This window comes from Lactuca virosa, chromosome 9 (genome assembly GCF_052849685.1).
Source record: "Lactuca virosa cultivar CGN04683 chromosome 9, Lactuca_virosa_CGN04683_v6, whole genome shotgun sequence".
Classification (NCBI taxonomy): Eukaryota; Viridiplantae; Streptophyta; class Magnoliopsida; order Asterales; family Asteraceae; genus Lactuca; species Lactuca virosa.
Window position 1 is genome coordinate 121,805,855 of NC_136434.1, and position 27,728 is coordinate 121,833,582.

Here is a 27,728-nt window from a genome sequence, read left to right on the forward strand (position 1 = left end):
AATGTCAAAGAGTTTGGATTTTCGAGAAGTGAGGATGAGTCATGTGTATATGTCAAAGCTAGTGGGAGTATAGTGAGCTTCCTGGTATTGTATGTAGATGACATACTGCTCACAGGAAACGACATTCCAACCTTACAGGAGGTTAAGTCCTGGCTTGGGAAGTGTTTCGCTATGAAGGATCTCGGAGAAGGTGCTTATATCCTAGGGATAAGGATATTGAGAAACAGGAGTAAAAGGCTAATAGGACTTAGTCAAACTACCTACTTGGACAAGGTGTTGAAACGTTTCAGCATGGAGGAGTCCAAAAAAGGTGACTTACCTATCCAGAGCAATACCAAACTGAGTAAGACTTAGAGTCCGAGTACAGAGGCTGAGATAGCAGAAATGAGTCGAATACCAGATGCTTCCGCAGTTGGCTCGATCATGTATGCTATGACTTGTACTCACCCTGATGTGGCCTTTGCTTTGAGCATGGTCATCAGATATCAAGGGAATCGTGGTAAAGCTCATTGGACTACAGTTAAGAACATTCTTAAGTACCTGCGGTGGACTAAGGACTGGGTCCTTACCCTTGGTGGGAGTGATGACTTGAGAGTGACAGGGTATAGCGACGCCAACTTTCAAACCGACCGAGATAATTTCCACTCTCAGTCAGGCTGGGTGTTTACCCTGAATGAGGGAGCAGTGACATGGAAAAGTTCCAAGCAGGAGACTGTAGCTGATTCAACGTGCGAATCAGAGTACATAGCAGAAAGCGAAGCATCGAAGGAGGCGATATGGTTGAAAAACTTCATCGGAGACCTTGGAGTCATTCCATCCATAAAGGAGCCTATGGATATTTTCTGCGATAATGAAGGGGTGGTTTCCTTAACCAAGGAACCGAGAGATCATGGTAGATCCAGGCATATCGACAGAAAGTACCACTTCATAATACATCAAGTAGAAGAAGGACACCTCGTGGTAAAGGGGGTATTGTCAGAGGACAACCCAGCAGATCCTCTTACAAAGGGACTGACTAGGGTTAAGCACTTGCAGCATGCGAGGGGCATTGGGCTAACGGACGATATTAGTTTTAGTAATTAGATAAATCGAAAATTATAATATCTAAATTGTAATTGACATTTGATGATTAAAAAAAAGGAGTTTTATTTATAGGTAAAGTTACTGTCTTGTGTCAATTATTTACTATTGTTTCACTTTGCATGTTTTGACTTCCAGAATAATAAAATTATTCAAACCATCCACAGTCGATCATATGTCAGAAGTAAGTATGAAAGAAGACTGTCATGAGTTGGCTTGTAGATTGTCTAAGGAGTTAGACATAGCAAAAGTTTGCTACACCATTCATGAGTGCTCCTGAAATAAGATTTGAGTATTGGATTCAACCCGCGCTCACCTGAATCACTTCATGGAATTTATCACGAGTGATTATGATATGATAATATCATATAATCTTCAAACCAAGATATATGAGTTGTTGACTATGAGTTGGTTGTGCATTGATGGCAAGAAAACGCATTAGTAACTTGATGTTATAAAACGTGTCGTTGTGCATGATTTGATGAGTAGTTAGTACAAGCATATAATGTCGAAGTTTATCTGTTCCTTTTATCATAAGAGGATTAAAAGTGATATCTTGGGCCCCTCGATGATTTTGTTTTGACTATGTTTCGGGCTCGGTCAGAACTAATGTGATGTGTTCAGTTATGTTCTATGTCAGACGAATCGGAAATCGCGAAACACATTGTAGGACAATAAGTATGACTATGTTCCATGTGTTTGTCCGCATAGATATCTTGAGAATAGAGGAGTATATGATCCCTTATCAGAAGGACGCGTCACTGACTAGGTTAGAGTTCGACAGCGGCTTTTGAAAGCTTACGATTGCTAAGTCGGATCCTGAAGTCGCATTAACAGTAATAGTTATTAGACTTATCCAAGTGGGAGATTGTTGGATTTGGTGTCTAAGCCCATAACTATTACTGGAATGTACTTGACCCGATTGTAGCATGGTCCTTTTGTGTTGCCTTCACCAGTGCAATTTGATAGGATAGACTTTTGAGAATAAGGTTATTTATGATTTATTAATATATTACAAGTATAATATATTAATATGAAATTATTTAACTAGTATTGATCAAGAATTAATTTGGAATTAATTTTGTGGTCAAAAGAGACTAATTAAATATATGAGGATTGATTATGTAAATTAATGATTCTTGTAGTGCGGGCCAATGATCCATGATTATTTAGATGGGCTAATCCAATGAGATAATCCATGGAGGTTAAATCCATGGAGCTTGAGAATGTGGAAAGTCATGGCTCATTAGGGTTTACAAAGTGTAACCCTAGCATGTGCAACACTATAAATAGAACCCTCATGAACCAAAATCGGTTACACACCTTCTCTTTGAGATAAGTAACTTATTCTCTTAAGTCACCTTTTGCACATTGGTGTTTGTGAACCATTAGAGGGATCACACTTGACGTGCTCAAGCTTTCAAAGGTCAAGAACTCCTAGTCCTTCTAAAAGGTATGTCATCTAACTAGAAGTATTATTCATTTGTCAATTTGAATGCTAGTTAGGAAAATGCTTTGGAAAATTGAAAATATGCATGTATAATTAGAGAAAACATAGATCCAAAGCATTTAGGGTTGCATGTGCACCATAGGAGTGTTATAGCGCTCAAAACCCAACAATTTTGTCTTGCTGAAAGTGTCACCATGGAAGGGTGTCATTAGATTTCGGAAGAGGGGCAAGTTAGGGCCTCAATATATTGGTTTGTTCAAGGTTTCTGCCCAGGTGGGCAAGGTGGCTTACGGTTTGGATCTTCCGGACGAGCTTAGCCAGATTCACAACACCTTCCATGTGTCCCAGCTTCGGAAGTGTGTCACTGACGAGGCCACAGTTATCTCTTTGGACTATATTCAGGTAGATAAGAGACTGAACTACATTGAGAAACCCATCGCGGTTCTGGATAGGAAGACTAAGGTTCTTCGTAACAAGGAGGTGAAGCTAGTGAAGGTGCAATGGCAGCACCGAAGAGGCTCCGAATGGACATGGGAGCCGGAGGATGATATGCGGGGGCATTACCTAGATCTGTTTCCGTCTACGGACTTCGAGGACGAAGTCTTGTTCAAGTGGGGGAGATTTTGTAACAACCAAAATTTTCCAACCAATTTAAACTTTTCGAAAACAACCCAAATCCATTAATTATTACAAAAAGGTTCTCAATTAGTTTATTATCAGAGTATCCTAGAAACATCAACATAAAAATGAGGAGCGGTACGATCACGCCTTCGCCTTGCCACAATCTCCTGAAGTACCTGAAACAATACACTGAAACTGTAAGCCCGAAAGCTTAGTGAGTTACCCCCAAAATACCAACCACATAACCATACACATATCAAATCATATCATAATACAGAACAGCCATGCATATCGAGTCTACAGTGTGACTGGTCCGCCCGCACCGGCCTTCAGTCCACCTGGTCCACTCTCTGAGTCTACAGTATGACTGGTCCGCCCGCACCGGGCCTTCAGTCGGTCTGGTCCACTCCCCGAGCCTCAGCACTTCTGGACCGCCCTCCTGGGCCTTCAGCCTATCCGGACCGCTCGTTGGGCCTACGGTCTATCCGGTCCGCCCTGGGTATGTTGGCCTACAGCACAGAGCAGGACCCACCTCAACCCAACCTCAGTCAAACCACCATGTGCACATAAAACAGTCAATCACATAATAATCCCCAGACAAACCGATCTATCAGATCAAACAGCATAACATCATCCTAATTACCAGGATACCGACCTAACCGGTCACTAACATAACATTACCCTATATATCAGGATACCGACCTTGACCAGGTCACTAACATAATACCATCCTAATTACCAGGATGCAGACATAGCAAATCAATACATATCAAACAAATACCCGGATTCCCATCCGATAAAAGGCCGGCCTTGGTGCGTTAGACCCTGTTGATATAGTGAGGATAACTCACCTTGCAACTGCCAAACCGAATCACGAAAACACAAACCCGAATCACGAAAACACAAACCCGAAGCACTGCCTCCAACTTCAACACCTATCATCATCAAAGATCCAAGGACATAAATATCCAAAAATTACCATAATACCCTTGAAGGTCAAACTGGTCAAAGTCCACCTTCCTGATTGACCCTACTCGCCGAGTCAACCCATTGACTCGCCGAGTTCCTAAACTCAGGAAACTCTCATAACACGACTCAACTCGCCGAGTCACCCCATGACTCGTCGAGTTCCACAATCTCCGAGTCTTAACCTGACCAACTCACTGAGTTACCACTCAACTCACTGCTCTGAGTCTAACCAGAAGAGGTTGGGGGTTCTGCGTCGTGACTCGCCGAGTCCAAGAACAGACTCGCCGAGTCATCTCCCAGACTCGCCGAGTTCATACGTGCATTCCCATATACGAGAGATACAGAGCTACTCCTTTGCTCCAAACAATAGATCTGGATCCCTAGAGTGCATTAGCAACATAAAGTTGCTACCTTTACGTGCTTCATGTCCCATAATTCCAAAAACCATGCTAGAAAGGAACTTAACTCATGGGGAATGGCTTTTGCATAGCAACTAAAAGGGCTTTCTGCATGTTTGATCCAAATAGAACTCAGATCTGGAGTTTCAACTCCAGATCTAACTCGTGCACCAAAATCTCATCATATCATCTCCAAACAAACCCTAAAGTCCATGAAAGAGGGATCTAGAAAGGAGAAGGCCAAGGATAACGATTCATTACCTCCAAAACGACCTCCCACTGAAGAATAAACCGAATCTCCACAAATCTTATTGATCCAATCTCCTTGATCTTCAAGATCTCTTCACAAATTACTTATCCAAGCTCCAATTTGCTTCCCAAGGACTCTCACACACGAATTTAGGGTTTCTGGATCTCAAAGGGTGCTAAGGGGGCTGAGGGGAGGACATTAAGTCCTTTAAATAGGGTGCAAACCTTAAGATTAGGGTTTTCCTCTTCCAGCACTGACTCGTCGAGTCCAGCTGCCGACTCGGCGAGTCAGGCCACTTAATCACGTGCCCGACACTCACTTCGACTCGACGAGTCAAGAGACCTACTCGTCGAGTCCCTTCCTTAATTTTCACATAACACCGTTCAACTTCTTGCTTCTGAACTTGGAATGTTACAATTCTCCCCCACTTAGATTAGGCTTCGTCCTCGAAGCCTGCTGCAGCACACCATTCCGGATGATACTCCCACAATGCATCTACTGATCTCACACCGGCCCAGATTCCTTCAAACACTACTATCGAATCCCTATAAAATCCATCTCTTCCCCTACAAGGTCCGGACAACCGCCTCAAGCTGGGCACCGGCTTCTTTTCTCTGGTGACAACACTTATCAGCTAAGTGTCACCTGATGATACTATCATACCTCCGTCTTACGCATTCATTCGCCGCCTGCGAAAACTGGATACCATAATAAACCACTGGGTCCTGGCCCAGTGTTAACCTGCTAACCCTTGCCCAACTGGCGCTACTCCTATCGAAATGCACTGATGGAAACTCATCCCGTTTCCTCCCTGAGTTGAGTCCATTATCGCGCTAACATGATAATACATTCCACAGCTTCCGAGCAACTCTCATGAATGCCCATCTATTACGCATAAACACCCATACCTGGCCCAAACAGCCTCGTGCTAGAATTCCAGGTACATCTATGACAGGTCTAGCCATCCCTTAGATGGAACACCACCGCATACATAACTCATGACTACATCCATACTTGGATCCCCAAGGATCTACCCTTGCATCACTTCCGAACTCCTCTGATTCGACATCAGCGCTAACCGTTCCACCACCTCAACGAACATCCAACCCGGATGTGCTTCCATACAACTGGTACAATCTCAGTGCTCACTATCAATAACTGAAATACTTCCGATCATCCATTTACACTACTGCTTTCCCTTCAGATGACCCACACTCCTTCCCGGAGCCACATACCTTTCCCTTCCATTCTTCAAGGAAGTCTACTCAACGACCTTTACCACATCACAAGTGTCATGGTGCTAAAACTCCACTTTACACCACCCATGCAAAGCAACTGCTACTCCCTAACTCCCATATACACCGAATACGGTCACACAGCTAACGAACCCCATACACGGCCTTTAGCTAACTCCATCATCATGACCAATACTTGGGGCCAGACCTTATCGATTGCTATTTCACGGCGACATACTCACTCATTCTCCGCATTCAGGTCTACTAATACATACCGAGTCTTCAACATGACTGGACCGCCTTACCAGGCCTTCAGCCTAACTGGACCACTCTCAGAACCTTCAGCATGTCTGGACCGCCCTCCTGGGCCTTCAGCCTGTCTGGACCGTTCTCCGAGCCTTCGGCCTGACTGGTACGCCCACCGGCCTTCAGTCTATCCGGACCGCTCAAAAAACTGTTGTTCATCACCCTGAACCATTCTTCCCGGGAATCTCTCCCTTGCAGTCTGTTCTAGCCCTCTAGGGGTTCCGAACTCTAAATCCGTTCTATGAATTTTCACCCCGGCCTAATCCCAGGCCTCCCGTCGATTAACTACCTTACCAGAAACCATGGTCTGTTCCCTGCCCCATATGTCTATCACCTGCTCTAACCATACCACACTCTCGACTAATGACACTGCTGAATCCAAACAGCTAACCCACCTTGGATGCTTGCTGATTCACCTGAGAATTTGCCAATTCTCCCCACTTAGTGCACCAACTACTAATTACCAATGGCAAAATCGGCATGACTCGATCGACCCCACTTGGTATCGACCCCTTCTCTATGAACTAATTCCCTCTGGAGTGAGCACCCTCCACAGAACAACTCTCCCGTCATCGCACATCCCGAACCCTAAGGAAGTTCGAATCTCAACTGAACACCTCTCACATCGCAGTTGCTTATTCCTTGCAGCGAGATCATATATCTTATCTTCCGACCATGAATCCTCCTGGACGCTAACCACTACAACTCCTAACTACTAAGATCCTCAATCATACTACGAATCATGCGGAAAAAGGGAGACAGATTTGCAATACCACATAAATAATAAGATAACAAGATGGAAACATACCCGCAGCTGCATCTGGCTCCGCCCTGGCCTCCTCTGCTATAAGCTGGAAAACGCGTCCCTGAGCCCTCGGAGGCTCCGCTCCACCCTGTCCCCCGCCCGCAATCCTCAAATTGGCCGGTGCTGGAGCCTGCACCAGTCTTACATCAAGCTGTGGACAGTTGGCCCTCAAGTGCCCAACCTGATGGCAATGATAACAAATCCTCATATCCTGAACCGGGGCCGACTGACAGCAATCCCTCGCATAATGCCCCTCTCTCCCGCACTTGCGACACGCACCATCGGATCTGCAAATTCTGGTATGACCCTTCCCACACTTCTCGCAAGTGTGGCTGCTCTGACCCCCAATCCTAGAGTCAACGGTTTTGGACCGTTTCGGCGCCGGCTGCGACTACACCGGGGCCTGCCTCTGCTCTCGTAACTGCAACTCAATCTCCAACTCACGCCGCCTGGCGGCCTCCTGCAACTCTAACAAGGCATCACATCTCTGCGTGGACACAAACTGTCGGATATCCCTCTTGAGCATACTCAGATATCGGGACATCTGAGCCTACTCCGAAGCAAACTCCAGGCAAAACATCGCCCTCTCAGTGAACATCCTGGTGATCTCCGTCACCGTCTCTGAATCCTGCTTTAGCTCCAAGAACTCCTGAGCCAACCTCTCTCTCTCAACCCACGGAACATAACGAGTACTTAACATTTCTCGGAACTGATCCCACGTAACTGCAGCCCGCTGCATATCAGAATAAGATCGCGTAGTCAACCTCCACCAATCCTTCGCCCCGAGCCTCAAAAGGTTCAGAGCACACCTCACCCTCTGATCCGCAGGGCATGAACACGTGAAGAAACAACCCTCCACGTTTGACAACCATCTCATAGCAATGATGGGATCCTGAACTCCATCGAAGGTAGGGGCTTCGTATTATCGAAGTCCCGATACTAAAAACCTTGACCGGCTCCTCCTCCTGCCGCTGCTACAGCCGCTACAGCTGCCGCGGCAGCTGTCTCCGCAAGAGCTGCATAGCGCTCATCAAAGTACTCAACCATGGCGGTCTTGATCGACCCAAACACCTCTGGCAACTCAGCCCTGAACATGGCAGCAACCTCATCATGCAGGATCTCGCGAATCCTAGCATCCAACTCATCCGTACTCATCTGACCAATGACCTCGGGTGGTACTGGTCCATCCTGACCACCCTCTCCTGATCCCGATCCCGAACCGGATCCTGCCCCGAAACGTCTCGTAATCGCCATACTGCAATACACCAACAAGACCCTTAGACACATCACATACCCGCCCGGGGAACTATCTCATAACCGACACCCTAGAGAGTTGTGACTTCCTTGATACGCGTATGGGTCCTGTGCTTTCAGTAGCACGGGCCCATACTACCTTCCACACCTACCCATATTTGTCTCAAGTATCACCACAACACTCTAATCATATACACACACACGACGAGCACTCAGTCCTCACTCCTAAAGGAAAAGCTGAATATCTCAAATAAGGAAAACCCTAGGCTAGTAGGCATCACATAATCAGGAAATTCTATCATGCAATTCCTAAAGATCCGTAGCCTAGTACTAGCATGCTGTTCTAACATATCACATAAGCAAATAACTTGTATGGTATTTTGGGGTTACTTACTGGCTCTGGCTGATCGTACCCTCTGCATCCTCCTTTACATATTTCGAAAACCTTTTGAAAACCATTTTGAAAATCCCTCCTTGATTTGAGACTGGATTCACACGAATGTTCCTCCAATTCACTCAAACCAAGGCTCTGATACCAACTTGTAACAACCAAAATTTTCCAACCAATTTAAACTTTTCGAAAACAACCCAAATCCATTAATTATTACAAAAAGGTTCTCAATTAGTTTATTATCAGAGTATCCCAGAAACATCAACATAAAAATGAAGAGCGGTACGATCACGCCTTCGCCTTGCCACGATCTCCTGAAGTACCTGAAACAATACACTGAAACTGTAAGCCCGAAAGCTTAGTGAGTTACCCCCAAAATACCAACCACATAACCATACACATATCAAATCATATCATAATACAGAACAGCCATGCATATCGAGTCTACAGTGTGACTGGTCCGCCCGCACCGGCCTTCAGTCCACCTGGTCCACTCTCTGAGTCTACAATATGACTGGTCCGCCCACACCGGGCCTTCAGTCGGTCTGGTCCACTCCCCGAGCCTCGGCACGTCTGGACCGCCCTCCTGGGCCTTCAGCCTATCCGGACCGCTTGCTGGGCCTACGTTCTATCCGGTCCGCCCTGGGTATGTTGGCCTACAGCACAGAGCAGGACCCGCCTCAACCCAACCTCAGTCAAACCACCATGTGCACATAAAACAGTCAATCACATAATAATCCCCAGACAAACCGATCTATCAGATCAAACAGCATAACATCATCCTAATTACCAAGATACCGACCTAACCGGTCACTAATATAACATTACCCTATATATCAGGATACCGACCTTGACCAGGTCACTAACATAATACCATCCTAATTACCAGGATGCAGACATAGCAAATCAATACATATCAAACAAATACCCGGATTCTCATCCGATAAAGGGCCGGCCTTGGTGCCTTAGACCCTGTTGATATAGTGAGGATAACTCACCTTGCAACTGCCGAACCGAATCACGAAAGCACAAACCCGAAGCACTGCCTCCAACTTCAACACCTATCATCATCAAAGATCCAAGGACATAAATATCCAAAAATTACCATAATACCCTTGAAGGTCAAACTGGTCAAAGTCCACCTTCCTGATTGACCCTACTCGCCGAGTCAACCCATTGACTCGCCGAGTTCCTAAACTCAGGAAACTCTCATAACACAACTCAACTCGCCGAGTCACCCCATGACTCGTCGAGTTCCACAATCTTCGAGTCTTAACCTGACCAACTCACTGAGTCACCACTCAACTCACTGCTCTGAGTCTAACCAGAAGAGGTTGGGGGGTTCTGCGTCGTGACTCGCCGAGTCCAAGAACAGACTCGCCGAGTCAACGACAACCTTCATCAGACTCGCCGAGTTGTTCTTCCAACTCGTCGAGTACAAGCTCATAATCATATGACTCGCCAGGTCACCCATGCGACTCGCCGAGTCACTACGCGACTCAATGCCTGAAACCCTGGCCCAACTCGCCGAGTCATCTCCCAGACTCGCCGAGTTCATACGTGCATTCCCATATCCGAGAGATACAGAGCTACTCTTTTGCTCCAAACAATAGATCTGGATCCCTAGAGTGCATTAGCAACATAAAGTTGCTACCTTTACGTGCTTCATGTCCCATAATTCCAAAAACCATGCTAGAAAGGAACTTAACTCATGGGGAATGGCTTTTGCATAGCAACTAAAACAGCTTTCTGCATGTTTGATCCAAATAGAACTCAGATCTGGACTTTCAACTCCAGATCTAACTCGTGCACCAAAATCTCATCATATCATCTCCAAACAAACCCTAAACTCCATGAAAGAGGGATCTAGAAAGGAAAAGGCCAAGGATAACGATTCATTACCTCCAAAACGACCTCCCACTGAAGAATAAACTGAATCTCCACAAATCTCCTTGATCCAAGCTCCTTGATCTTCAAGATCTCTTCACAAATTACTTATCCAAGCTCCAATTTGCTTCCCAAGGACTCTCACACACTAATTTAGGGTTTCTGGATCTCAAAGGGTGCTAAGGGGGTTGAGGGGAGGACATTAAGTCCTTTAAATAAGGTGCAAACCTTAAGATTAGGGTTTTCCTCTTCCAGCACTGACTCGTCGAGTCCAGCCGCCGACTCGGCGAGTCAGGCCACTTAATCACGTGCCCGGCACTCGCTTCGACTCGACGAGTCAAGAGACCTACTCGTCGAGTCCCTTCCTTAATTTTCACATAACACCCTTCAACTTCTTGCTTCTGAACTTGGGATGTTACAGAGTTGTAGCACTCCAAATTAGGTAAACCATTCTAACCCTTTTAAATGATTTAGTTGGAAAAAAATGGTCCCTTTTCGTACGTTGGGCGTACCTAAGAGTACGCTTAGCGTACTAAAGAGGAAGGACCGTGAAAGAGTATTGAGTACGTGGGGCGTACGCGACAGAGGACCAAAACCCTAATTTTCAGACTTGACACCTATTTAAGAATCCTTAATTCATTGGGACTAAACCCTAATCCGCCTCTAGAGCCTCATTTCGTCCCTTTACCTCAGTTTTCCTTTGAGGGTGTGATTTTGGAGCATAGAAGTGTGTGGTGGCCATTTTGGAGCTTATTCAAGAAGAAGAAGTTAGTGAGCAAGCTTGGAGTGGCATTGGGATTCAAGAATCTGCATCTAGTTCACCTTGAAGAGCTTCTGGAGGTATAAAGTCTTGATCTTGCCATCTTATTCATTAGATCTAGTTAGGTTTTTTCATATTGTCCCTTTTGTTGGTTCTTGGACCTTCTCTTGAGAGTTGAGCAACTCCACAAACTGAAATGGTTAGATCTGAGCTTTGTGAGCATGCTAGATGCATAAAGGTGCTAGCTTGAAGGTTATCTAAACTTCATGCATGAGTTTGAAGCTTTATATGAAGTCCTAATGTGAAGAATGAAGTTTTGAGGTCCCATATGGAATGCAAGGGCATAAAGTTGCCAACTTTATGCCCTAGGATGTCTTAATGAACTCAGATCTAAAGTTGGACGTTGAAATCCCAAGTATTAAGCACTTAATGGTCATTTATGCATACCAGACTAGTACGCCACGCGTAGAAGCATATACGCAGCACGTATGGCTAAATGAGCCAGTACGCTGAGCGTACAGGAGTGGTACATAAGGCGTACGCACTCAGTTGGACTTTGGGCTTGTCTTGGACTTGTAAGCCCTTTGAGCCTTAATCAGTTATTGGGCCATGGTTTCTATGGTTGGGCCTTATTGGGCCATGAGGCCCATTAATAGTTTTGGACATGGACTCTAAGCCCATTAGCAAATGAAAGACTTTTGGGCCACTATGGAAGGACTTGGGATTAGGTAATCGGGCTCTTTAATTAGATTATATTCAACCCTAATTTTGGGTTAATGGTATTATTGTTCAGCAGGGGTGGTTTCAGACTGTTAGGAGAGCAACTTTCGGATTCAGCAGACAGAGGTGAGTTTCCTCACCATACCAATGGGTCTAAGGCGCCAAGGCCGACCCATTATATGATATGCGGATTTTTAGGTTGATTATGTGTTATGTTGATAAGATATTTGCATGGAAGACCCCGGGGGGAGCCCGTGGCAATCGGATATCAGACCATGAGGGGGAGCCTATGGCATTCCAGGTAAAGACCATGATGGGGAGCCCATGGAAGGTAGTTAAGACCATGTGGGGGAGCCAATGACACATAGGTCTAAGACCCTGGGGGAGCCCACGAAATCCTGGAGTAAGACCCTGGAGGGAGTCCACGACATCCCTATATGTTTATATAGGTGTTATATAGTATGATAGTTATTTATGTGATATATGGTATTCTAGTTGACTTTGTGTTATTTGCATGGAAGACCCCGAGGGGAGCCCGTGGCAGTCGGATATCATACTATGTGGAGGAGCCCATGGCATCCTAGGTAAAGACCATGAGGGGAGCCCATGGCATGTAGGTATAAGACCATGGGGGGAGCCCACGACATCCCTATATATTTGTATGCATGACTTATATGGTTTATGTAGCTTATATAGCTAATATGGATTATGTGATTATGTGGATTGTGTGGGGTATGCTCTGGGGAACTCACTAAGCATTAGCTTATTTCAGGTACTTCAGAGCCTAAGGGCAAGGGCACGACTTGATGGCGCGACATGCACTCTCCGACGATTTTATTTGGGGACACTCTGATATTATAATAAAATGTTTTATGTTGTGGATTTTGAAAACAATTGTGATTGGTAATTCATGTTTATTGGAAATGGTTTTGGTTATTTAAAAATGAAAATGTTATTTGGAAATTTGGGTTGTTACAAAGTTTCATGGACTAGTTGTGTGGGGTCTGTCGATCAGTTGTGTAATGTCTAGCCTTCCTATAGGATGAGAGGATAGAGTGTATGTGTATTTTGAGGGTATTGTTAGGGTTGTTGAGATGATCTTCTGAGACAAATACGGGTAGGTGTTTAAGGTAGTATGGGCCCGTGCTACTGGAAGCACATGACTTGTACGCATAAGAGGGAAGTCACAACCCCTATGGCTTAATTGGGAGTTGGTTCCCCTGATATGGTATGCGTGTTATCTGATATCTCCCTGGTTTATTTTCAGTATGGTGACTACGAGACGATTTGAGGGTGGATCCGGATCAGGATCGGGAGTAGATGTCCAGGATGAGCCAGCATTGGCTGAGGACCACGTCAGGGAGATCATTCGTGGGGAAGTTGTTTCTTTTGTCGGGGGGCAGATGTCGGAGCTGGTTGAATCTGTCAAGGCCTCCATGATGGAGTACTTTGATGACCGATATGCAACACTTTCTGAGGTTGCGGTTGTTGCAGCCATCGTGGCTGTTGCTGTCATTAGGGCTTGAGGAGAGAGAGATTTCCAGTATCGGGACTTCGATCTTACGAAGTCCCTAGAGTTTGATGGGATCTCAGACCCGATTGCGGCGATGAGATGGTTGTCTGACGTGGATGCTTGTTTCTTCACGTGTTCTTGTCTAGATGATCAGAATGTCAAGTGCGCCCTGAACCTTCTCAGGTTGGGGGCAAGGGATTGGTGGAGACTGGTGACTAGTTCTTGTACTCCTAAGCAAAGGGCTGCGATGACTTGGGAACAGTTCTCGGAAATGTTCCGTGCAAGGTATGTTCCCCTAGTAGAGAGGGAGAGACTGGCCCAGGAGTACCTGGATCTGAGACAGACGACTGATTCGGTGACGGAGATCACCAAGATGTTGAGAGGGATTTGTTCAGTCCTGAGTTCGCTGTTTCAGAGCAGGCTCAGATGACTCGATATTTGAGCATGCTCAAGACGGACAATTCGGCAGTTCGTGTCCATCCAGTGTTATGGTTCTCTCGTTGAGCTTTAGGATGTCGCAAGGAGGCGAGAGATTAAGATAGAAACCCATGAGATGGAGCAATGTCAGACTTTGGATCAGTCCTACCCAGCAGCGAAGCGGTTCAAGTCCGCCGGCTAGAGTTCAGGATCAGTTGGAAGGAGGCGCATACCTTTTATATGTCACAAGTGTGGCGAGGAGGGTCATTTTGGAAGAGACTTCAGGCAAAGTGTTTGAGTTGGTTTTCATTGCGGTCATGAAGGCTACATCAGGGCTCATTGTCCTTTTCTCAGTGAGGTGCTGGATCCTCCGCCCTTAGTTTGGCAGTTACCCGATGGTCGTCAGGGGACCATCGGGTTCCTGAGGACCGAGATTTGAGTTGGCAGTTCCTTTATTTAGCAATTGTGGAAATATTGGTATTTATCTGTCATTTCTGTTGTGTTTCAAGGTTCAGTTGTATTTTTGGATGACTGGTTAAATGGAATTATCTTATTTAGATTTGTTTTAATTGATCTCTTGTTATGTATGGATTAATTATCTTTGTCCTCGATTGTATGCGTATTGGAAGTTGTGAATGTCGTGTGGCTTTAGATTCTCCTATGTATGTGGATATCAGTGGTTGGGATCAAGTAATAGAGTCCGAGTTAGTCTGAGTATCGAAGGACTACGAAGCTCTCGGATTCTAGCATATTTCAAGTGGGGGAGAGCGGAACCTCGCAGCAGGAAGACTCTTAGTTGGAATTCGATTCTCTTTAGGATTTCTCTAAGTTCCATATTTATGCGCAACTGCTAAATCTTAAGGTTTCGCGACAAGATCACTGTCAGCTGTTGGATTTCCCTTCGGTTCGTATTTGTCTTAGTAGTGATAGCATCTCTAGGGCGTGCTTATGCTTAGGCCCTAAGGTGTTAAGAGCTCAGGTTGAGGGTTTGCTTGTCGGTTATCGTCTGATCAGGGGTGATCCCTACTATTGATAGTGTATAGCTCAGCTGGGTTGTCGAAGCAGAGAAAGAGTGTGGTTCAGATCATTATGAGATCGGTTAGTTTTCATTGCGGTGATGCCCTTTTGGTGCGGGATTAGAGTGCTGGCATTTGACCGAGAAGATCGGAGACCGATTGATTCTGCAGATTTTCTTTCATCTTGGTTGCTGTGGGAGAGTTCATCATGAAGTAGAAGCGCGAGCTGATTTCGGGGATGAAATCTAATTTAAGAGGGGGGGAGAATTGTAACATTCCGTTATAAATAAAATAAATACAATAAATAAAATAAAATAAAATAGGTGAATAAATAAATAATAAGCCCTAAAACCCCGAGATGTATTTTATATTTTATTTTATTTTAGCCCTAACTCCGTGATAAAGTATCAGTGTTAGCCATATGAGTTAAAAGTTATATTTTATGATGTTGGGGGTTAAACGGTATCATATGGACTTGAATTGAATAGTTTTTTTTAAAGCAGGGGCTAAAGAGTAAAATAAGGGCTTAGTTTGAAAAGAATGGGGAAGGAGGGACTGAAGTTGTTTAATCGGTCAAAATTTTGAATTAAGGGGACGGTGGATTAAACCCGTCACCCTTTCCCTTCCCTTCATCTCATTTTACACCCATACAAACCCTAACCCTAAAAGCTCCAACCGCCGCCACCCTTATCTCTCCCATCTCCAGCGCCGCATCCCCTTCGTTGAACCACCACCACAACTATCCTCCTGCCGGCGATGACTAAAGCGGTAAGGGAAGCTTTCGAGACTGAAGACGATGGTGAACGACCGCTGCCACCATTCCTCTGCCACTTCTTATTTTCTGTCGCCATCCGCAGTCGCAACAGTTCAGTTTTCGGTGCTACTCCGGCCGCCCCTCGCTTATGATCCTGTTCCGCAGCAGCTAGCCTCCACCGCCGCCGCTCGTACGACCCTCACACCCGTTGCTCCGGTCGTCGTACCACCCCCGAAGAAGGCTGTTGTGGACGCGTTTGTGTATATGTTTCACGTGTACATGTGTGTTTCCGTGTTGATGCCCGTTGTAGGCGTATTGTTGGCCGGAAAATCGAGTAGAAAGACCACCATGGCAGCAAACCATGGTGGCTGCCGCCCGTGCTACTCTTTCTGCCGCCACCAGCCACCGTGAGTGTTGGTTGCGTGTGTGTGTTATGGTGTTTATGTGTGTGTTTAATGGTAAGAGATTTTATGAGCGTTTCTTGGCCGGAGAATTGAAGGAAACCCACCACCAGCCACCGTGAGGTCGTGGCTGCCACCTCATGTCGCCGTCCTGCCGCCACCTTGGGTGGCTGTATGCTTATGTGTGTCTGTTTGGACCTAAAAACTTATAACTCCCGCCATAACAATGGTGGTTTCCGCCTCCTGCCGCCATGAACCGCTGCCGACCACCACTACCCAAGGTGGCAGTGGGTGGTGCCCGATTTATAAACACATATATATTTATTTAATTAGCTAATTATCTAACTTAGGTGTTGGAAACCCTAATTAGGGTTTAGAAAACCCTAATGTCAAGAAACCCTAATCTTGGAGTTAGTCAGGACCCGCATTAAAACTATTAATAAAACTTAAAATAATACTTAATAATTCTCTACAATTAACTTAATGTAATATTGGACTTAATGGATTAAGTCCTTAAGGGATTAAGTGTGGAACACTAACCCTAGTTATCATTTTATGTGAAAAACCCTGGAATCGGGGCTCTATTTTGGACAATGACTAGGCGCGTATTTTGTGCCATTGAATGGATTATTATTTCACCCGAAAATTTCTAAGTCAAACCTTAATCACTCATACCCTTAAGTGATTAATTCCTTATTGGGTTAAGTGTTCTTACTTAACCCTAATCGTCGTTTTATGTGGAACCCTAATCGTCATTTTATGTGAAACTCTAATTGTCATTTCATGTGAGGTGATCAATGTTGCAAGTGACTATCACCTGTGATCGGGTATTGACTCAAGTATCTTACTGTAGGTGTTTGGAAGTGAGTTGAAGCTGGTAGAGTCCTTCATTGCTATAGTGGTTATCCATGCGTATATCGAGGTGAGTTTCGCCTCACTATACCCGTGGGTCGAAGGCACCAATGTCGGCCCACTAGTTTTGGTTATCTGGTAGTAGAGGGATGTCTTAGGGATCTATCTGATCTGGGTCCTAGTATTGAGTATGCTGCTATGCTGTAATGATCAATTAGATATTTCTCCTGGTATTGAGTATGTTTCTTTGTGGTAATAACTTGTAGAACTGTTTGTTATCTGTGCTTGCTGGTTATCATCTATGAAGTGCCCTTAGGGATTGTCAGTGGTCCTGTAGGATAGCCTGAGAACTCTTAGTCTAGGCTCTCCTTCCTGTTCCTTGTTTGTTTGTGGCTCTAGAGTAGGACCATCTGTTCGGGTGGCTATCTCACCTCTGGTTACACATTCTATGGGGGTTAGCTGGTAGTGGGACTATATGTTGTGACAGGATTAGTAGGCAGTAGCGAGCTGTATGATTGTTGTTTGCCTATATTATGTGCCTACTTGATCCTGATTGTTTATATGCCAACATATTGTGTTTGGTTGGGTTGAGACGGTCCTGCTTTGTGCGGTAGGCCAAGATACCTGGTGCGGGCCGGCTGTAAGTCGTAGGCACGGAGACTCGGGAAAAGCGGTGGGCCAACAAACCCTGAGTATTCCAACCCGATGGATGATTGGACTTGTTGTATATTGGCATTCCAACCTAGGGTATTCCATCCTGAGGATGACTGGACCCGGAGGTTGACTGGACCTGGGGTATTCCAACCCGATGGTTGACTGGACCCTACATGTTTGACTGTATATGTGACCTGTTCATATGTTGGTATTTTGGGAGAAAATCACTAAGCTTTATGCATACCCAGTTGTTTATGGTTTCAGGTATCATCGGTTATTGCTGGAACGCGAAGGCGGGACTGTAGACACTCATCAGCAACATTCAAGATTCCGCGTTTCTACAATACTCTGATTTTTAATAAATGTAATTCGGAATAAATGGTTTTCTTAATTAATAGATTAATAAATTAGGAAGTTTTATCTTAATAATAATGAAAAATTTTGGTTGTGAAAATGGGATGTTACATAACAAAAATTGAACATTTAAAATTTGTATCATATTACTAACATCAAATTCGTATATTACGTAAATATATAAGAAATTACATTCTTATAGCCTCCATGTAAAAGTAGACTTACCGTTGTTGTGGGGAAAGATTCAGCAGCACCATTTGATGTGGGGGAAGGAAGGCAACGTTGATGAAGGAAGATGATGATAGATGATCGGCAACAGATGGTGGTGTAGGTGGTCAGCATCGAGTTGAGGTAGTAGGGTTGTATATCTGGTTGTTTATGTTGCCGATGAGTTTAGAGAAAGAGATGTGGAAAAGTTAAATAGGGTTATAGAGAAAGTTAGGGAAACCATCCATAATTATAGGATTTGTTATTTTATTTATTTAATTATAATTATTAGTTAAAGCCTAAGATTACAAATATACAAAATGATTGGTCCATATTAATCCCTACATCCACACAATTGTTATGCATCCACATTTGAACTTATATATATATATATATATATATATATATATATATATATATATATATATATATATATATACATATATATATATATACATACACACACACATACATACACACATCTAGCAGATCACTATAGCACAACAACATCCTATACACAAGGATACATAACTAACACTCCAAGGAATGTATAACCATATATACCTAGAGGTGAGATAGACACCCGAACAAATGATCCTACTCTAGAGCCACAACCAAACAAGGAACATGCAAGAAAGCCTAGATCAAGAATCCTCAGTCTATCCTACGTGACTACATACAATCCCTATGACATCCATTTACTAAATGATAACCAAAACTAGTGAGTCGATATCAATGCCTTCGACCCAAAGGTGCAGTGAGGAAAACTCACCCGAAACACTGCGACACGCTTACCTTCTACACTGCTTGCTCCCACGAGCCCTCTAGCACCAAAACATGGAAGAATCTCAATCAATAGCCCAAATCCTTCAAGTTTGACCCCAAGTCAAACTGGTAAAAAATTCAACGGTCAACGAAAGTCAACTGTCAACTGCCCCTCATGACGTGACCATCTGTTGCTCACATTGTGAGCCACTAAGGGACAAAATAGTAGAGACTCTTGATCCTCACGATGTGACAGGCATAGCCTCATATCGTGAGATCTGTCTGAATGACATTTTGATGCGTAAATTTCTTAATCCACTATGCGACTAATCCATACTCTCTAGAAGGCTTCCTAACACCCCAAAGACCATAAAAATCAATGCTTTAAGGTCTTGCATGTCCAATGCAATACTTGAGCTCAAACTAGGGCATTTATGAAGAAAAGGAGGTCAAAACCTCAAGCATGAGCTCAAACATCATCCAAACTTCAGATCCATCACATAATATCACCAAGGGAATCTAAGGACCCATAAAGTTGCTAACTTTATGAGTCCAAACACTCTAACTCATTAACAATGGATAAACATGCATAAAACCTTAGATCTAGCAACAAGGAATCAAAAAGCTTGAATCTTGGTTACTCATAAACGTCCAGAGATGTTGCTAGGAGATGCAAATGAAGCTTCCAAGATGAAACTATGCTCCAATGGTGATCTATCCTTCTTCAAGCCACCAAAATAGCACCAAAATCTCAAAAATCACAAGTAGATGCTAGGGTTAGGGTTTTTCTGTGTTTGGGGACGAAGGAGGCTGTTAAGGTACCCTAAAATGAAGTTTATGGGGTTTAAATACGAAGGAAACCATAAAAGATCATGGGATTGGGCTGCAACGCATTTTAGGTCGTGAGCTCCTAAGCTCAGTTTAAATCATCATTTTTCATTTAATCTCTTGTCACGTCGTGACCTCTCTATGGTCAAGTCGTGACACTTGGTTTTACATAAAAACCATGTCTTAGACTCCTTGAAGCCCTAAACCAATCCGTTTTGGAAACCGGGTGTTACAGGTGTATAGATCGTCATGGTAAGAGCACAAAGTGGATTAGGAATTGTTAATGGAAATAGACAGCCTGAGCTTCGTGTGAATAAGCATGCACCTAAAGATGTGCCAATATATGGACTTGTCACGACGACAAGAGTTCAAGCGATGATTCAAACAGTGCTAGACCGACAGATGGAGGAAACAAGGCAACTACTTTGGGAAAATAAAGAATAACCTACTACACCAGTTGTACGACCTAAGCTGAATGAGGAACAATCAGAGGAAGGAAATTATAGTCGGACTGTTAGCCATGCTGAACCACAAAGGGTTATAAGGAACAACCCTGATGAGGAAATTGAGAAATATTAATGCAAGTACAAGGACTTCATGGCTTCCAAACCACCAAGTCTTTTTGGAAGCCTAACACCAGTGGAAGTTTTGGACTGGATCTCTGAAATAGAAATGGTATTTGAAAGCTGGGACTACAACAAAAGACAAAAGACCGTCCTCGCATTTAGACAGCTAAAGACTGAAGTATTAAGATGGTGGAAGATGTTGGTTGATACTATGCAGAAGGGAGAAGCCATTAAGATGTATTGGGAAAACTTCCTTGAGGAGCTGAAAATGCAATATTTCTCTGAACAAGATCGTTTGGAGATCAACAACGAGTTCCATAATCTGAAGAAAGGAAAGATAAGTGTCAACGAATATGCTGCATCTTTCACTGAGAATATAAAACTAGTTCCTAACTTGGTTCCTACTGAACTTTCCAAAGTAAACAAGTTTGCTATTGGAATACCAGCGGATTATGGGGCCAACGGTGAAGCTAGCAACCACTCTAAAAGCAGCCATCTGGGCGGCTAAGAATGTAGAGACCCACATAAGGGAAAAGGGTATGGAAAAAGCTGAGTCGGGAGAGAAAAGGAAGCTCGAGGGATCTTCAAGATCCGATAAGAAAATAAATTCTCAAAGTCTGACCCGAACGATAAGAGGTATGAGGGTAACAATGAAGCCAAGTGGTGTGAGAAGTGCAAGAAAAAGCACTATGAGAGATGCGACGGAAAGTGACCTATTATAAGTGTGGAAGGTCTGGTACTATTCTAGAGATTTTACATTCAATGACAGGATATGTTACGATTGTGGAGATAAGGGGCATATTTCGAAGGATTGCCCAAAGAAAAACGAAGCAGCAAGGCCGAATGCGCCGTCAAAGCCAAAGGCAAGGTCATTTCAGATGATCCTTGATGGAGCAGATGACGTTGCATGAGATCAAGAATGGGAAGCTTCTTATCTGAAGTACAAAATATGAAGTAGTCATCCTATATAGATAGTATTATGTTATGTAGCCTGATGAAAAATGCATAATGTATGGTGAACTTGAATAGCATTGTAATCGTTTTCAGTACAACTGTGTTAGCACAAAAACCGAAATTCAAATCGGTCGATTGTTAGGAAAAACAATTTAAACGAGTTAAAGATCTCTTTGATATGATTTCGTCGATATAAAGACAGTCAAGAACAGAGGTTGTAGGAGAAAGTTATGGTGTTTATATGGACTTTAACAGTCTAAGCCTGTTAAAAATATAACTTTAAAAATAAAGTGAGAATTAGCCAACGGAGTCTAAATGAAAGTTATAGATCTCGTTGATAGTTACGCGTGAATATAAAGAACTTAAAAATGGAGCTCGTATAAAAAAGTTATGAATTTTTGTAAATTACCGTTTTTTTTTGGAAAGGGAACTTCCCTAACGAGGGTTTCCGGGCCAGCTTTCGCGCACCGACTAATCCCCCGCTGCAAACATGAGGCTTTGCCTCATGCCCTGGAGTCACTGCAGGCGAACCTCCATGGCCACAAGGGCTGAGTAGTGTCAGGATTTGAACATGGGTCAATAGGTTATCCACCATATCTTTCACATGCCTTACCAAGTCACCACAACCCAAGTGGTTAAATTACCGTTTTGCGCCATGCGCACAAAGGCGTGGCGCACAGCTTCTAGAAGCCGCCACGTTAAACTAGACAATGCATGCCACATGTCGCAAGGAGGGCGACTGACCAGAGCCAGGGGGCAACGCACATCTGGTCTGGGTGGGCCGCCTCCCCGAAAAATGTCTTATAAATATTGCATTGAGCCATCATTCCTTCTCACTCAATTTCAAAACAATTCATCTGAACTCTCTATCCTTTGGTCCGATTTTTTTCTAGATTCCAGGATATTTTAGCTATCTTGAGTCTCTGGAGCGTGGCAAGTATGTCCACAATCATCTGATTTGACTATGTTTTTGAAAACAATATTTTTGTACGGTTTATGGATTATTAAAGAATTTTAAAAATGAAATTTTTTTACTCTGGATTTAAAGATGTTACATTTATAATCATTATTTTGAGAAATTTATGAATGTTGTTTTTGTTTTATTAATATATAAAAATATTTCATACATTTAACACATCAACAAATATTTCTTTCTAATTTTATATTATTAAAATTTTGTTTTAATGTGGTAGGAGAATTAGGATAAACAATTTCCTTTGCTTTATATAAACAGATTTCACGAAAGTGAAATGTTATTTTAAGCAAATAATATGGTGGTTATCAATGTTTTTCAAAAAAAGAAATGTTTAGGTGATAAAAATGACTCTTTAAAGGCACACAGACTTAGCAGCGCGTTATATTTTGGCTAGATCGAGTTGAAATTACATAAATTGACGAAAACGACCTTGAGTTTGGTTTACATTAAATCTAAGTTTAGAGGTTTGATTTGCCAAATTTTCTAACTTAACTAAAAACGTACTTTTTTATATAAAAGTTGCAAACTAGACGTGACGAAACATAATACATACCACATTACAATACGCCGTTTTTTTCTTTCAATAAACTCCATTAGTTATTATCTTCTTAAAATTTGTATTCAGATAATAATATTTTGGGTTGTTACTAGTTACAAACTTGCCCTTATGACTCACCCAATTCTAAGCATGTAGCCCAAATAACATGTTAGCCCATGTAGATGCAGCAAACTTATCTTGGGCCAGTGACAGCAATAACAAAATTTCATACATTGCATAAATACCCAAAAAAATCATATTAGAAAAGGAAAGGTTGACGTCACGTAATTTTTTGGTTTGTTGTATCAAGTTATTAAACTATTTTTACATAATATATCACTTTCGATCATTATTGTCTCCATGGGGTGGGTGGGTGTGTGTGGGTGGGGGGGGGGGGGGGGTTGTGTTTTTTTTTTTTTTTTTGGTATTATTCTACACCGGAAGTGTGTTTTGATTCAACGAAGGAAGGTAACGTGTGGGAATGGCGATTCCCACACACAACAAAAAGAGGAACATGGGAAAATCAAGGTTGAAGTGAAGAGATAAATTGTCGCAGTAAGAACCCAAACTTCGTTTCAGTGGAAAAGTTGTATGTGACAATCTCTATGACACTTTTCTTCCAAATTTTGAAATAAAGGATTTGTTGGAACTTTGATTTGGCCAAAAATGACATGTAGAAGTTGTCCCAAGTAGGAGTGATATAAAAACATAAAATCTTTTATAAGCTTTTGTCTTAACATGGTATAAAATAGATGAGTATGTAACAAATGCGATTGGGCTTGGTTTGTCGTTTTGGGCTACCAATTTATTATTGGACTGGACTTGAAATTAAATAAAATTAATGGTTGGTCTGGCTAACAATTTATATGGGACAATTAATTTTTAATTTAGTAAATATGATATTATTTTTTTATTAATTATCAAAAAGCTATTAATATTGTTAATTAATTGTTTTGGCAGTTAATTTCGATTATTGACATGTTGTGGATGGTTGACATCTAATAAGTTGCCATTTGATTATATAATGTTGAACAATTAACAAATTGAGAGTTTCATAAGGAATATATATATATATATATATATATATATATATATATATATATATATATATATATATATATATATATATATATATAACGTGTTAATTTTCAACCTAAAATTTTCTTTTAAAATTTCAATAAGTATCCAAAAAAATTTCATAAAAATACTAGAGTAATGTTTTAAAAGAACATCACCAAGCTAAAGTATTAATGTATCAAAACACATCATAGGAAAACAGAGTATCAAAAACATCATAATCGGGGAAAGACTAAAACATGATCATTTGCGATGTGTGTACAGTACAATGCATATATACAAAGGTCATAATCAATACATTAGTGGGCATATACGCACGCGACCATCAACCTAAATACATGTTGAAATTCCAGCTGTTACCAACTCATAGTCAACACCTAGGTGGGCCTATAGGCACGAGGCCATTGTCCCAAAGACGTGTTGAACTTCCAGCTACCATCCTAATGCGCTTAAAGCCTTACAACCAACTTCCATTGGGATCACCACATACTACACAACAGACTAACCAACCTAAAACATAATCATACCCTAACAGTGCTCCTATAGCCTACCATACTGTACATAAAATGTCACACACGGTATAGTGAGAAAACTCACATGATGCTGACGGCTAAAATCTCACAACCTTAAAGGAATAAACAGCTAACATGAACCACCTATAACTCAATAGAGGTTCAACCTCATTCTATAACTCAAACCAAAAAAAAGTTTGGCATATAAGTCAAAACTAGTCAAAAGTCAATGGTTAATGGTCAATGTCAACGGTTAATGCGTCGTGACCCTCTCCTTGGTCACATCGTGAACACAAAATGACAAAATTGTGGCAACTCACGTCGCGACACACAAATGGTTGCATCATCTTTTTTGGTTATTTAGCCAACTTTCATTAAGCTCTTAATCCTTTAAGTACATAGCCTAAATTTTCATATTTAGTGTGACATCGTCCCTTAAGATGAACTTCAACTTGGAATCTGTAACTACCAAAAATTTTCAACAAAATTTTCAATGTAATTCATAAAAACGAAAACAAGGAATCCCATGTGTATCAATACAATCATCCCAAAATCAGAGTATCAAAAAGTAGAAATCATAAAAAGATCAGCAAGTCGGAGTATACAATTATGTCTTCGCCTTCCCGCGATCATCCAAGTTACCTAAAACACATTTAATCCACAATTGTAAGCATAATGCTTAGTGAGTCCCTTCCAAAATATCCATACAACACAACATAATAAACAACTATGGGTTATCAGCAACCTTGGAGATCATCAGCAATCCCAATAGGCTAACAGCATGCCCTGCGGATTAACATCACGTTTTAGGGATTATCAGCAACCTTAGGGATTCTTAACAATCCTAAAGTTTTCAGCAATTCAATTCAGATAAAACAATAATCATCAATAAATACCCAACTAGTCACATACATACTACCATACAGGTAAAAGTAATGAGAAGACTCACCTTGCGAATAGCAGCTAGAAACACGACAACTCTCATACATAGGGACAACAGGATCAACAAGACACCTAGCAATAGTAAAGTCGTAACTTATCATCCTACACCCATAAAACCCTAGTTTGAACCAAAAAGTCAACCATGTTCAACTTCAACCAAGGGTCATATAGTGACCATCCATACGTCACGTCGTGACCAAACCCAGACAAAACAGTCCTGAATGCTCACTTCTCACAATGCGACATGCTACTCCTCAGATCGTGTGATCCGCTTTGGCCAGGTTTAAGCATTAAGCTCTTAATCCCTTAAGACACTCCTTGAGAGTTTCCAGAGGGTCTTCCCCAATCCTAAGGACCATAGAAATAATAGCTTGTCAGTCATGCATGTCCAATGCATTACTTGGACACTAACTAGGTTAATAAGAAGAAAATAGGATCATGACTCATGCTTGGAGTCTAAAACCAACACCAAACTTCAGATCTGGAGCTTATACTAAGGAAAATGCCTCAATGATCCATAAAGTTACTAACTTTATGGATCACATGCATAATATCAAACATCATTATGAAGAGAAAGGAACAAATCTAAGATCTAGCATGCAATAAAGATAAAGGCAGGATCTTTAGGAATTACAAAGGTGTAAAAGTACTAAAAGATAGCAGGGAAGGAGCTTTCTTGCCACAAGTGATGCACCCAAGGTGTCTTCTTCGTCTTCTTCTAAGAGCCAAAATCACCAGAAAGCTCTTCAAGGTCACCAATGGAGGCTAAAATCGATTTGGGTAGGAAGGAAGTGATGGAGGCTGAGAGTTTGTAATCCCTGGCCTCACACTTCCCTTAAATATGGTGTAAAACACGGGATTGGGGTTATTTTTCTCTCATGATGTGAACCCCTATGTGTCACGCCATGAGCCTCAAGGAAGGATGCACGATTCGGATGAATGTTACGTCGTGACACACACACACTCTCTCACGTCGTAACCAACTATAAAATGAGGTTTTATCATTCTTTAATAATTTCAAAGCGTTCAAAGATCAAGTACCTGCATTAGATGTTACAATTCTTCCCCACTTGAATCAGACTTCGCCCATGAAGTCCTCAGCCTCAAATAGAGTAGGATAATGGGTACGCATCTCCTCCTCGGGTTCCCATGTCCAATTAGAACCCTTCTGGTGCTGCCATTGCACCTTCACGAAGTCCACCACCTTGTTCCGTGGAGTCTTTATCTTTTGTCGATAATCGCTACCGGCCGCTCAACATAATTAATATGTTCATCCACCTGTATATCATCCAAAGGTATAACATCAGTCTCATCTGCCACACACTTCCATAAATAGGATACATGGAAGGTGATATTAATCTGACTGAGCTTATCCGATAAATCCAAGCGGTATGCTACCTTGCCCACCCTAGATGCTACCCGGAAAGGACCAATAAACATGGGACCTAGCTTGCTCCGCTTTATGAATCGGATGATGCCTTTCCAAGGAGACACCTTCAAATTTACCAAATCCTCAACCTGAAATTCCAACTCAGATTGGCGTCGGTTAGCGTAGCTCTTCTGGAGATTCTAGGTTGTGTGAAGTCTCTACATGACCTGTTGTATAAGCTCCATCATCTTGAGCACTATCTCTATGCTCCCCATGACCCTATGGCCAACCTCTCCTCAACAAATCAGGGTCCAACACTTCCTCCCATATAGGAGCTCAAAAGGAGGCATACTAATACTTGCGGGATAGCTGTTGTTGTAAGAAAACTCAGCTAGGGGAAGGTAGGAGTCCCAGCTCCCACTGAAATCTATGATGCACACCCCCAATATATCCTCGAGTGTCTGAATGGTCTGTTCGCTTTTTTCGTCTGTCTGTGGATGATAAACAATACTAGAATGCAGCCAGGTACCTAATTACTCATGAAACCTCTTCCAAAATCTGGAAGTGAACCGAACATCCCAGTCTGACACAATCGAAGAAGGCGCACCATGGCGAGAAACCACATCTCGAACATAAATCTTTGCCAATTTCTTAGTAGAAGAGCCCTAACGAATGGCTAGAAAGTGAGCACTCTTTGTCAAACGATCCACAATCACCCGAATGGTATCAAAACTCTTTGTCGTCTTTGGCGACTTCGTGATGAAATCCATGGTGATCTACTCCCATTTCCACAATGGGAGCTCCAAGGGTTGCAATTTTCCATGAGGGCGCTCCACGAACCAAGCTATATCCCTTTTTATACAAGGACACCAATAATTGTGTCTCAGATCATGATACAACTTTGCCG

General features: G+C 42.6%; 1 protein-coding gene across 1 annotated transcript; it reads left to right on the top strand.

Moving 5' to 3' along the window:
- Positions 1–20,484: 20,484 nt before the first annotated feature.
- LOC145139741 (uncharacterized) lies at positions 20,485–20,961 on the top strand. Its single transcript, XM_079073458.1, has one exon. The coding sequence runs from the start codon at positions 20,485–20,487 to the stop codon at positions 20,959–20,961; it is 477 nt and encodes a 158-aa protein (XP_078929584.1).
- The last annotated feature ends 6,767 nt before the right edge of the window (positions 20,962–27,728 follow it).